Here is a 13,133-nt window from a genome sequence, read left to right as displayed (position 1 = left end):
TACAAAAGTGCCAAATCACAGATATAAACTAGAAAAATAAAAGAAATGAAAAGTTTAGAATAACTCCATGCCAACACCTAGCCTCCAGACAACACTGGGCTTCATTTAGAGGCCGGAAGTCTGCACTGGCTTCACCTTGAGGCTCTTGAGCCCAGGCGTCCATCTGAATTCACCTTAAAGCTGGCAGTCCAGGCTGAGATTGGTGTCACATTCGTGAGATGGTTTTTGATTTGCCAAATTTGCCAACACTCAATTACTGTCTATTGAGCTTTTAATGGCCACACAGCTAATCCAGCTTCTGTTCTCACCTGACCACCCTGTTTGGATTTTCCAGCAAAGATCAGTGAATGTTGATGAGAAACAGGAGCCCAGTGTTTTCCCATTCCCTAATCCAGTGCCATGGGGGCCAATTGCAATGCCCCACAGAGAGCTGCTGCTGGATTCGCTGAGCATCTTTGGGGTGACTTGGTGGTTCAGTGGTTAGCACTGCTGACTCACGGTGCCAGGGACCCAAGTTCAATTCCACCCTCGGGCCACTGTCTGTGTGGAGTTTGCACGTTCTGCCCATGTCTACGTGGGTTTCCTCCGGGTGGTCCGGTTTCCTCCCACAGTCCAAAGATGTGCAGGCTAGATGGATTGGCCATGCTAAATTGTCTGTGTTATTCAGGGATGTGTAGATTGGGTGGGTTAAATGGGGATGGGCCTGGGGGGGATCCTCTGATGGTCCATGTGGACTTGTTGGGCCGAAGGGCCAGTTTTAACACTGTGGCGATTCTATGATTCTTGGTCTGCGAGACTCGGCGACTGAACTGAGGGTTATGTCTGTGGCTCTTAATTATTTTACTTAAATTCTTCACAATTCTGAGTGAGATCATGTAAAATTGGACCTGTACAAATGAATAACTGGCTTTCTTCTTGTTAGCACAATGTAGAAACATAACAATTTCTGCCAGAATTTTAATTGTGTTTTACCCCTGGGCAGTTCTGCCGATATTGAAGATCGTCATGTCCAGTGTCTCACTAGCCCGAGCAACCAGACAGATGAGCTGCCTGTCACAGTCAAGTATGGCCATATTCCAAAGAGACTGAGCAGTGCCTTCTACAGCTACACAGAAAATCCAAACATCACCAGTGTGTGTCCAGACAAGAGCTTCTTAGGGTAAGATGGGTTTTAATTGATAAGAATGGGCAGTTGGAAATATTATTATCTTGATGCACTAGGTGGCCTGTACTGATTGGAATACAGAGGAATGAGAAGTGACCTTATTGAGACACAGAAGATCCTTAGACAACTTGACAGGACGGATGTGAAAAGGATGTTTTCCCCTTGTGGGAGAGCCAAGGACCAGAGAGCAAAAGGGTTGAAGATGAGGCAAAGCAGCTTTGTGAACCCAAGCAATTCTGTAAAATATCCTGATACACTGTCTAGACAGGAGTCTTGACATGGCATCAAAATGGAGTGCATTTGCTTGTCTGCTTTCTGGTGCAAGGAGGTGACCGTGCCCTGAATACACCAGGAGAACTTTTCTCCTGAGAGCGGTTGTTCTTAATGTCATCGAGCAGAGCGGGAAGTGGTTCATCCTGCATTCCTGTTGAACACCTAACCTGGGAGGGAGAGTTTGAGACTAATGTAGGGTGATAAAGTGCTTGATTCTTCAGCACTGTCATTCCTTGACTCGGTGGCCCAAAATAAATTGATTATTGGTTTGGAACACAGGGTATACTACAGGCAAACAGATTAGACAACAACAAAAAAAATTGTCTCTAGTTGAGGACAGAGTAAATCATTTTATGAATCAGTATCACAGTCTTCTTTCTCACTTAAGCTTGTGGAAATCTGCCTCATTGAGCAAGTTTTGGCCTGTTATTGACTTAGTTGGTGCAATGTCAAATTTTGCTTTATAATACTGCACTGAAGTGCCTTAGGATGTTTAATTATGTTAAAGGTGTCGCATAAATTCAAATTGGTGTTGCAGTTGTTCTTACTGTAATTGGCTATGGGATCATCTGCTGATTTGGCTCTATCTTGGGACTCTGCTGAACGTTTATCTATGTTATTTTATTTTAAAGCAGTTTTTAATTCATGAAAGAAAGCTTATACAGATTAACTTCTAAGAATAATGAGAGTAAAGTAGTAAATCAGTAAGCCTCGGAAGGAACCCAAATTAATGGCAACAATTACTAGTAAGAAACACTTGAGACTTTCTGTGCATTTGAGGCTGTCACGGTGTTCTGTGATCTGTTTAAGTGGTGGAAGAGTGATCAGTATAAATGGACAAAACTTAGATGCTGTGCAAACACCTCAGATGATGGTCCAGTTAATCCCAAATGAACGACGGCGGAGGTGGCTCTCTGAGCTACAGAGCCGGGTGAGAGAGAGGAAACGCAGAATGATAAAGGACAACAACGCTGAAAGGCATGGACTCAAGGTGAGAAAAGCTGGTGCATAAAATGCTGCAATAAAGTGGGAGGGTTTGCAACCAAAATGTTGAATTCTGTTAGAAATTCTGTATTAAACCAGGCACTCGGCCTAGAATAAAAAGGTGGATTAAGGCAATCTGGTTTACCCATAGGGAAACCTGGATAAGTGGTCAGGCCAGACACCAGAGCCAAGTCCTGACTGCTAGCCAAACCATACACTCCCTGTTGAACTATGTTGTGTTTAGCTGGACACAAAATGGCATGGTAGCTGTGGAAAGACCAGCGCTGAGTTACAGGAGTGCAGGCATTAATAACACTGATGTAAAATACTGCTGCATGGATTTAAAAGAAGTCAAAACTAAGAAGGCATTGCTATTTATTTCTCATGAGTTATAAAATAGCTATGCTCAATTGCACAATTGAAATGATTGTTCTTCAGTCGTCCGGAAGCAACCTTTAACCCTGCAGGTGAGATTAAATCAGCCAGACAGCCTGCCATGAACTGAAGTACAGCTCATGTTCTGATGTGCTCATTAACTGGTGACTGAATTGAATATTTAATTCTGTTAACCATGTGAGTTTTACCTGATGTAACTATTATTTAGCATTGGCTGTCAGCTGCAAGTCTGATTTCTAACCAGCAGTTTTGGTCATTGCGTGGTGGCATCATCTCTCAGAATATTACATAATCCCAATCCCTCCCCAAAACCACCTTTTGATAATTCTGCTGATCAGAATTTTTACTTGCACAGGATGAGGATGATTTAACAATTGCTGAATAAATCATTATCTGCGTGATGTTAAACACTTTTTAAAGCAGTTTGAGTATGTCCTTTGGTCAAGCCATCTTTTCCCTGTCTTGGGGAGTTAGTGATGTATTGATAATACCACTGTACCAGCAATCAAGGGGCATGGGCAATGCTCTTGAGACATGGGGTTTCAACACCATTTCAGCTGCTGGTGAAATTTAAACTTTGTTAATAAATCTGGAATTGAAAGCTAGTCTCCATAACAGTTAGCATGAAATTAACATTGTTGTTGCAATAATCCATCTGGTTCACTGTTATGATGGAAATCTGCAATTCTTACCCAGTCTGGCCCACATGTGACTCCAGATTCCAGCAGTGCGGTTGCCTCTTAACTGCTATTTGTAATGACTTACCAAAGTCTTCAGTTCAGGGGCAACTAGGGATTGGTCAGTGACAGCCCCCACCCCCATGCCTAATGAATGGTTAAAGAGAAAAACAGGCTATATCCCTAATATGAAGTACTTTGAGACCTAGTAATGTATTCAAGACATTACACTGTATCAATGCAAGTAATTATAATGTTGATTATCTGGCTTAATGAGATATAGTGATATTATTCTTTTTTTTTTGTCCTATTTACTCCAACCAAACCTTTTTCAGTTCATTGAATTCTGTCAGGTGAATTCCTCTTCCTTCATGACTTGTCAGACACCATCGATCAAAGCCCCTGTCAGCGATGCTGTCATCACTGTACACTTCCTCATGGATAACCTGTGCTTCGATTTCAATGAGATCAGTCCAACAAAGTTCACGTACAAGCCTGACCCAATCCTGAAGCCACTAAATGCGGATGACCCATCAAAGCCATACAGGCACAAACCAGGCAGTGTACTGTCTGTAGAGGTATGGTGACTTTCTCATTTTTCTTTAGTGTATTTCAGCACTTAATCATCACATTACTGTTATACATTGTGATCAGAGACTGGGAATTCTGTGATGAATGACTCGATTCCCTACTCCCCAAAAGCTATCCACTACTAACGAGGCATGAGTTGGAAATGCAATGGAATATTATGCTCTGCATTTGCTTGGCGAAATGCAGCTCAAACAACTTTGCCAAACCTCCAAACCATCAGGACCACGCAGCCTACTGGATTGGTGCACCATTTAACACCTTCAACATTTACTCCCTCCACCACCAGGGCCGCAGTGTATACATTTAACAGGGTGTGCTGCAGCTACTTCCCGAGGCTCCTTCCTTCAGCAGCAGCTCCCAAACCTAGAAGAACAAGGACACCAGGTACTAGGATATAACCCTGTGTCTGCAAGCTCCTATCCAATTCTACGCCAGGACGGTGTGTGTGAACTTTGTTGTCACTGTCACCAGGTCAAAATCCTGCACTCCCTCACTAATGGCATTATGGGTGCACCTATGTCACACAGACTGCACACTATTCTAACAGGCAATGCAGCACCACCTTCTTGAGGATAATTATGGATGAGCAGTAAAGGCTATACCAGGCAGCACCATTCACATCCTGTGAAAGAATCTTGGTACAATGTAAATACAGATAGCCTGTCCACAAGTTGATTTGTTGGAACACAATGCAGGACAATATAAAATAGCCATGTGTAAGTACAGGAAATGATCGTATGTCAGATAATTAATATTATGTTCCAAATGGAGCTGTGGTAGTAAGCGTGAGCATTACGAAGTCAGACGTTTGGAAATTGAGACCCCACTGTAGGTAACATTTCTTGAATTCAGTATTTGTGTTTTTGAGTTTCTGTTGGTAGAAGATGCATTTGTAGTCATTTATCCACCTTCATTCCCACTCTCACCTCATTTTCTATTTAAATCGCAGTTGTTGTCTAAGCGTTTCTGTAGGCAATGATAACAATATCCATCAGAAAACTATCATTGAGTCTCTTCCATTTGTGTTCGTAAGGACAAGACATCTCCACTACTCCACTCTTTGCATAGAGAAATTTCTATCCATGAGTTCCAGTTGCCTTCTGTCTTTGAATACGGTAATTGGATCTAAATATATGCCGATCACTAAGGTGTGATAAGTTAACTCTCTCAATCTATTGCTCCAGCCATCATCTATAACACTGTTTTCCTCTTGGAAATGCACAGTTCTTTGCAGAGTCAGCAATCCTCTCAGTCTCTGTGGAATATTTCTGAACTTGACATCCTGCCTCTCAGATGTGACTACAATCCTTTTCCAATGGCCCATTACAGTCTAAATTTACTTCACTGTCTGTTATTCTGGTGTGTAAAACACACCTCTTCCCCTGTAATGTTCAGTTTTTCCTTAATAGTATGATCCCAGCTGATCTTGTTACTGGACAAGTCAGATCCTAGATTGAAATCTGGTTGAATAAATCATGTTTGTTTTTATTTAATGTGGTGATTTTTCACTGAAATAAAAGCATGCAATACTGCTGATTTTGGTTTTAATGATGTAAAGGTTAATTATAATAATTAAAAGGAGATAAAATAGGACAAAGCAAGCTATTTATACATAAACATAATTTGAAAGATTTCAGAACATACGGACAAAATAAAATCCCTTCTTTGCTCAACACCATCACTTTGCAGTTCTCTTAATACCTGAGAGTTTCCCTATCTATCACATTTATAGGTTTTATATAACTGTTTGTTTCAATTTCTAGTCTTGAAAGTTTGATACTCTTCTCTTTAATTATTCAAGCAACTGAACTTAAACTTTCTTCGCTTCAAATAATCTCCTCCGCATTCTAACCATATACTTCTGGTCTGGAATTTTCAAACCAAAACCTTTACGCTGACAGAATACATTTCCTAACCGTTCAGAATTAACTTCTTTAACCAGGGGAAACTGTTCATACATCTAACCTTAAACAGCTCTTCTGCAAAGTGATAGAAAAGTGCTCTAATCTATATTTTTGTCTCAGCAAAAAAAAATTCTTATAAATGAAGAGCAAACCAATGATCTTCAATATTTCTGTTCTTCATTCATAAAGTTCTTTTAATACAAACAAACTCACATAATCACTCCGAGAGGGCTGTAATCACCTGCCCTTTGATGCATACTGGTTTAAAACTCATGCCTCCAGAAATACCGAAAGTTAATTATTAAGCCCTATATGCATGCAGATCAAAACACTTATACCACTAGTTCAAATTCCAAACCCTAAAATAGATTGTATTAATGTATATAAATCTCACACCTTAGATCACGTTAATCTTTTCATATTCAGGGTGAAAACCTGGACCTAGCGATTACGAAGGAAGAAGTAGTTGCGATGGTGGGTGAAGGAATCTGTGTTGTGAGAACATTGACCGCAAATCACCTGTACTGTGAACCACCCCTGGAACAGCCTGCAGCACGAAGGAGGAGAAAGCGTGAAAGCCTGGACACACTACCGGAATTTATTGTATGTTCCAAGTTCTATAATTCTTGGATATGGTCTAGGAGACTGCTGATATGGAATGTTACACTGGGCAGTCCTTAAGCAAAAATGAACCGTCACAGTTGACGTATAAAATCTCTGTTTGGGAGTGTTTAGACCCTCTCTCTTTCTGTTTCAAATTCCTTCACACTTTTTTTTGTTCTTATCTCTCAGGTGCAGATGGGAAAGCTGCATTTCAAGTTGGGAAAGATTCGATATGATGCCGAGAGCCAATCTAATTTCCCACTCGAGGCCCAGATTGGACTTGGGGTGGGAGCTTCCATTGTCGCTCTGATTGTCCTGATCATTGTGCTTATCTACAGGTGGGCAACAATATCCTTGCTGAGGTTCAACCAACCAAAGTATTTAAACCTCCCAATCACCTCGCAGCTCGTGGAGACACTGATGATGACTCAAACTGTAAAGGGTGCCCTAATTCATGGTTTGAGTTGCTGGAATCTGGCACTACAAATTTGGCTCTTTTCTTGCCAGGGTAGTGGGAGGGTTGCTTTTCAGACTGGAGGCCTGTGGCCAGCAATTTGTCACAAGGATCAATGCTTGGTCCACTGCTTTTTGTCATTTAAATAAATGATTTGGATGTGAGCATAGGAGGTATGGTTAGTAAGTTTGCAAATGACACCAAAATAGGTGGTGTAGTGGACAACAAAGAAAGTTATCTCGGAGTACAACTGGATCTTGATCAGATGAGCCAATGGGCTGAAGAGTGGCAGGTGCAGTTTACTTTAGAAAAATGTGAGGTATTTTGGAAAAGCAAATCCGAGCCGGACTCCTACGCTTGATGATAAGGTCTTCGGAATGTTGCTGAATAAAGATACCTTAGGAAGTAGGTTCACAGTTCCTTGAAAGTGCAGTTCCAAGTAGCCCAGGTAATGAAGGAGGTACTTGGAATGCTTGTGTTTATTGGTCAGCCCACTGGGTATATGTTAGAATGTTAAGTAGTGCCTGTACAGGACATTGGTTCGGTGACTTTTGGAATACTGCATTCTGTTCTGGTCTCCCTGCTACAAGAAAAATGTTGTTAAACCTGAAAGGATTCAGAAAAGATTTACAAGGGTGTTGCTGGGAATGGAAAGTTTGAGTTATAGGGATAGGCTGAATAAGCTGGGGCTATTTTCCCTGGAGCATCGGAAGCTGAGTGGTGACCTTACAGAGGTTTATAAAATTGAGGGACATGGTTAGGACAAGTAGCCAGGTCTTTTCCCCAGGGTAGGGGAGTCTGAAACTAGAGGGCATGGGTTTTGGGAGCGAGGGGAGAGATTTAAAAAGGCAACATTTTCACACCGAGGTTGGTGTGTGTATGGAATGAGCTGCCAGAGGAAGTAGTGGAGGCTGGTTAAAATTTACAACATTTAAAAAGCACCTGGATGAGGTTGTGAATTGGAAGGGTTCAGAGGGATATGGGCCAAATACTGGCAAAGGGGACTAGATTAATTCAAGATATTTGGGCAGCGTGGACAAGTTGGACCAAAGGGTCTGTTTTCATGCTGTACTACTCTGACTCTAAGTGCTCAATGTGAAATGAGTCACACAGCGTAGATACAGGCTGTTCAGCCCACCATGCCTATACCAGCCAACATGAACTAAATCACATTAACCCTGTTTACCTTGGTCAATAGCCTGTTTGCCCTGGCATTTGAAGTGCTTATCCAGATGCTTCTGAAATGTTGCGAGAGTACCTGCCTTCATCACCCTCTCAGACAGAACATTCTATATTTCTAAGGTCCTCTCCTCATCTCAAACACGTGCCCTCTTGTCTTCGTCACATATGCCACAGGGAAAAGATTCCAGTGATCTACTGTATCTATACCTGTCATAATTATGTATTATTTAACCAGATTCTCCCTCAGCCTCCCTTGCTCCAGGTAAAACAAGTTTGGCCTGACCAGCCTGTATTCATAACTGAGCCTTTCCATACCAGGCAACATCCTGTGGTGAATCTCCTCTGCACCCTCTCCGGTGCAGTCGGGTCCTTCTGATAGAACGATGACCTGGAGAGAGAGAGAGAGAGAGAGAGAGAGAGAGAGAGAGAGAGAGTGTGTGTGTACATGAAAGCTGACTGCTGCCTACATTTTAACTGAAGTGCCATGTTTATGTTTGCACCTGCTTTGGGATTTTTTTTTCACCAAGAGAGCTCTTTTCAGTGCGAAGGGAGATGGTTATATCATGTGATGGATCTGGTGTTAATTCCTCCAGAGCATCACCAGGTCAGGCCCACTTTCCTCAGTCGCACCTCTGGGACAGTCTCAGTTGTACTTTCCTCTGTTGCTATTTTAACTAGTTGGCTCCTCTCCCATTTCTGACTTCCTAAGTTGGTAATGTTAGCCTCCGTAAGGGCAGTGGATCCAAACCTGACTTTATTTGCAATCCAGCAATCTACCCGTTTCAGTGAGTAGCATGATCTTGCTTTCCATTTAACAGGCGGAAAAGTAAGCAGGCCTTGAGAGACTACAAGAAAGTACAGATCCAGTTGGAGAACCTGGAGACCAGTGTCCGTGATCGATGCAAGAAGGAGTTTACAGGTAATCTGTGTCTGTGCCCAGGCCCCCGTCTGTGTGTGTGGTCCTGAATGCACAGAGATTAGATCGCTTCGTGCTTGTGCTGTATTTTCTCTGGCATTAAACAGGTTTTACGTATTTCAATAAATGTCTCTTCACTCTGCTTTCAGCTTGCTAACAAAATGTTCCCTAAATTTGTCATTCAAACATTTAACAGATCTCATGACTGAAATGATGGACCTATCCAGTGATCTGGTTGGAACTGGAATTCCTTTTCTGGATTACAAGACCTATGCCGAGCGCATCTTTTTCCCAGGGCATAGGGAGTCCCCTCTGCAACGGGATCTGGATGTACCTGAATCTCGACGCCAGACAGTAGAACAGGGGCTTGTGCAGCTTTCTAATTTATTGAACAGCAAGCTTTTCCTCACCAAGGTATACAGAAACATTTTGCTTCTGTTGTGTTGGTTTTGATGGTATCCACGCAGTGTCTCTGTATCCTAATAGCAAGGAGACAGCGACGCACTGATCTCAATAGGCAAAACCAGTCACACGTTAGTCAGTTTTGGTCTGACCTAAGGAGGCAACAAGTGACATTTGTAACAAATTTTAATGTATTCAACTATTTCACCCTTTTGTGGATCTTGTACAGAGAGGAGGGTAGAAGGGAGCTTTTCATTATTGTTATTGTCAGGGATTTATTTTGACCACTTTTCCAGAAAGGATTCAACAAGCTGACTAACTTCCCACTTGTCAAATTGGAATGTTTATGCAATTTTTTTTTCCTGTCTGTGAAGATTTGGAGACACAAGTATGAGAGGTTCATTGAAATGGATTACTGTGCAGGTGTTCGTGCTTTTAAAGAGAAAATATCAAAGGATTTCATCAGAAATGATAAGAGGAAGCCTAGCACCATCTTAATTTGTGAAAACAACCTGAACAACTGGGGTAGCACGTTGGCACAGTGGTTAGCACTGCTGCTTCACAGCACCAGGGGCCTGGCTTCAATTCCAGCCTCGGGCAACTGCCTCTGTGGAGTTTGCATGTTCTCCCCGTGTCTGCATGGATTCTCTCCACATGCTTCCACAGACAAAAGCTATGCAGATTAGGTGGACTGTCCATGCTAAACTGTCCATAGTGTCCAGGGGTGTGCAGGTTAGATGGAATATCCATAGGAAATGCAGGGTTGCAGGGATAAGGTAGGGGTTGGGGTCTGCGTGGTGGGCTTGTCTATATGGACTTGTTGGGTCGACTAACCTGCTTCCACACTGTGCGGATTCTATGATATATGTTGGATGGCAACAGTCATATTTGCAGTTCTGCCTGTTCATCTGACTGTGCACGAATTTATGTTGGGGGCCTGTTGTCACTGAGCCTTAGCTTGGCCTGACTTCCAAGAGCTTGAAGAGGCAACCTTGTGAAGGGTAGGAATATTAAGTACATATCAGTATTGTTACAGTGTTTTAGTCATCCATTTACTGAAGCATGAGTCTGTCAGTCTTACACAACTCGTCTTACTGGGGTAAACAGCCTCTTTTAAAATATTTTCTATTCATCCTGTTCAGAGATGTCACTACATACCTCATGAGCAGGTGCGACCTGAACCTGGGTCTCCTGGCTTAGAGATAGGGAAACCATCACAGTGCCACAAGTACCTAAAAACTGCTCTTTTTTATTTCCAAGCACAATGGATACTTTCTTTTCTGTCTTCCATGGTACTTTGCACCTTTAGCCACCACAGTTATATCACCCATTAAGGACAGTTTAGTGATATCAGAGACGAAGGAAAGGTAGGAAGAGAAGTGGTGACTAAATCAAAATGGTGTTGGAGGGGATGAAAAACCAGCCTTCCTTGTTTGAGATTTGGGTTGTAGACTTCCACTGGGTTGTTCCACATTAAAACGCCATTGCCTTCTGCATTAATACCTAACCAGGAGAATCTCCCACTCTTACTGTCTGCCATCAGGCATATTAGAAGGATTGACAGACCAACTATAGACCTGTTGGTGCTTCCTTACAAATACGCCTCCATGGCCAACAAATCCTGGTGTGGGACTTGAACTCGGTGTTTCAGTTCCAGAGTCACAAGCACTAGAACTGCCTCCTGGAATACCAACCTTCTTTTTGGTTTGTTTTCTCATTAACCTGTTCAGAGATATTATTGTATTTCTCTGGAGCAGTTGAGACTTGAACCTGGGCCTTATGGTACAGAAGTAGGGATATTACCATTGTCTCAGAAGAGCTCTCAGAAATCAGCTCATTATTTTTAGTCCTGTCACCAAATCCGCTATTGGTTTGTTATCTGTCCATTAACCACCACTAGTAAATTAACCGTGTTTCCAATTGAATAATTGACGTGCAAAGCCTGTGAAAGGCATTGCAAACCATCAAAGGTGAAGGGGACTAAATCAAAATAGAGTTAGAAAACCCCAACACTTAAATATATGTTCCAATGAGCATTAGCTGTTCTTGCTTGCCTCTGATGCATATCCTGATTAATTCTTAAAGGGACCATCATTGACAACATTGTCAGCCTCACTGGATTGTTACTATGCAGACAAATACAGAGTGTTGTGACTCAATTGCCATCAAAGGAACTGGTTCCAGCTACTGTAGGAGAGCTGATACTGCAGAATATAAGGCATTGGCAGCCAACCTGATTTCTAATAGCTGTGTTTGAATAAGAACTGTTATCTTTTGTTAACTTAAAACAGAACTTGAGTGAAGAGCGTGCTTTTTTTTAAAAAAGAAAAGTGGATCATAGAATCTCTACAGTGTAGAATCAGGCCATTCGCCCCTTCAAGTCCACGCCAAACTTCCGAAGAGCATCCCATCCACACCCATGCCCTACCCTATCTCTGCATTTCCCGCCGTAGACACTATGGGCAATTTATCAAGGCCAGTGTGACTGAACTGCACCTCTTTGGACCGTGGGGAGTAAATGAGAACACCTGGAGGAAACCCACGCAAACACAGGGAGAATTGTGCAAACTCCACATAGACAGTCGCCCGACGGTGGAATCGAACCTGGGTCCCTGGCGCTGTGAAGCAGCAGTGCTAACCACTGAGCCACCGTGCCGCCCGGTGCACATGTGATAAAACATTTATCACATGCCCACAGCCTTTTTAAAAAGTACTTATTGCCCACTTTCCATTTCCCAAAATTATCAAGTAGCCATCTTCATGTTGGAAGGGTGACCATCATATTTTGGGCAGGCACTAGATGTATCTCCTTCCAGGAGAGCTTCCATTTGTTTGTATGTAGCCTGGATTCTGAGCTGGTTTTCCGGTTATGAGAGCACTGGAAGCAAATGGAAGGTGCCAAATCATTGTGTAAAACAATGCCAGCCTAACCAGTCTCTCCTCAGTGCAGAGATTTTTCCATATAGGCAGCATCCTGGTAGTAAATCATTGTGGTGTTTTTTTAAACTTGTTCAAGGTTCTTTCATATCTTTGTATTAGTTTATTCACACGCTGGAGAGCCAACGGACATTTTCCCCACGGGATCGTGCTTATGTGGCATCGCTATTGACTGTCTCGTTGCATGGGAAGTTAGAGTATTACACAGACATCTTGAAAACGCTGCTGAATGATCTGGTGGAGCAGAATGTTGCCAAGAACCCAAAACTGATGCTGCGCAGGTAGGGGACGATCGAACCTGAGTTCTGGTGCCTAACTGAGCATCACATAATGCATTAAATGCCACTGTGCCTTCTCCAGTGGCTTAATTGTGCATCTTTTATAAATCACAATGTCAGTAGTGACCGACTGTAACAAACTCATTATGTCTCACTTGGATTGGTGTAGTGGGCCCACCTCAGGAAAATAGGGTTCTTGGCTTCAGTAACTCAAGTAAGGGAATTGTAAGTGGGCCTGGCTTCTAGAACGCCACATTTGAGGGTAGGATTACGCCAAACTTGTAGCTTCTTTCTATTGAGTATTTTTATCAAGTTGAAAAGGAGTTTCAGTTTAAGGGAAGAGCAAAGAAAGCAGGTGGAAAGTGAAACTG

General features: G+C 42.5%; 1 protein-coding gene across 5 annotated transcripts in view; it reads left to right on the top strand.

Moving 5' to 3' along the window:
• The window catches only part of plxnb1b (plexin b1b), a 245,154-nt gene that overhangs the window by 195,385 nt on the left and 36,636 nt on the right, over positions 1-13,133 (top strand). For all 5 annotated transcript variants that reach the window (XM_059649799.1, XM_059649798.1, XM_059649801.1 and 2 more), the window contains 8 exons: positions 983-1,159; positions 2,249-2,429; positions 3,831-4,073; positions 6,417-6,593; positions 6,783-6,931; positions 9,048-9,148; positions 9,342-9,559; positions 12,587-12,765. In XM_059649799.1, the coding sequence (XP_059505782.1) occupies positions 983-1,159; positions 2,249-2,429; positions 3,831-4,073; positions 6,417-6,593; positions 6,783-6,931; positions 9,048-9,148; positions 9,342-9,559; positions 12,587-12,765 (1,425 nt within the window). The remainder of the gene's footprint in view (positions 1-982; positions 1,160-2,248; positions 2,430-3,830; positions 4,074-6,416; positions 6,594-6,782; positions 6,932-9,047; positions 9,149-9,341; positions 9,560-12,586; positions 12,766-13,133) is intronic.

The sequence above is a fragment of the Stegostoma tigrinum genome, chromosome 11 (assembly GCF_030684315.1).
Source record: "Stegostoma tigrinum isolate sSteTig4 chromosome 11, sSteTig4.hap1, whole genome shotgun sequence".
Lineage (NCBI taxonomy): Eukaryota > Metazoa > Chordata > Chondrichthyes > Orectolobiformes > Stegostomatidae > Stegostoma > Stegostoma tigrinum.
The sequence above is the reverse complement of the archived record's forward strand: the minus strand, read 5'-3'. Positions and strand labels throughout refer to the sequence as shown.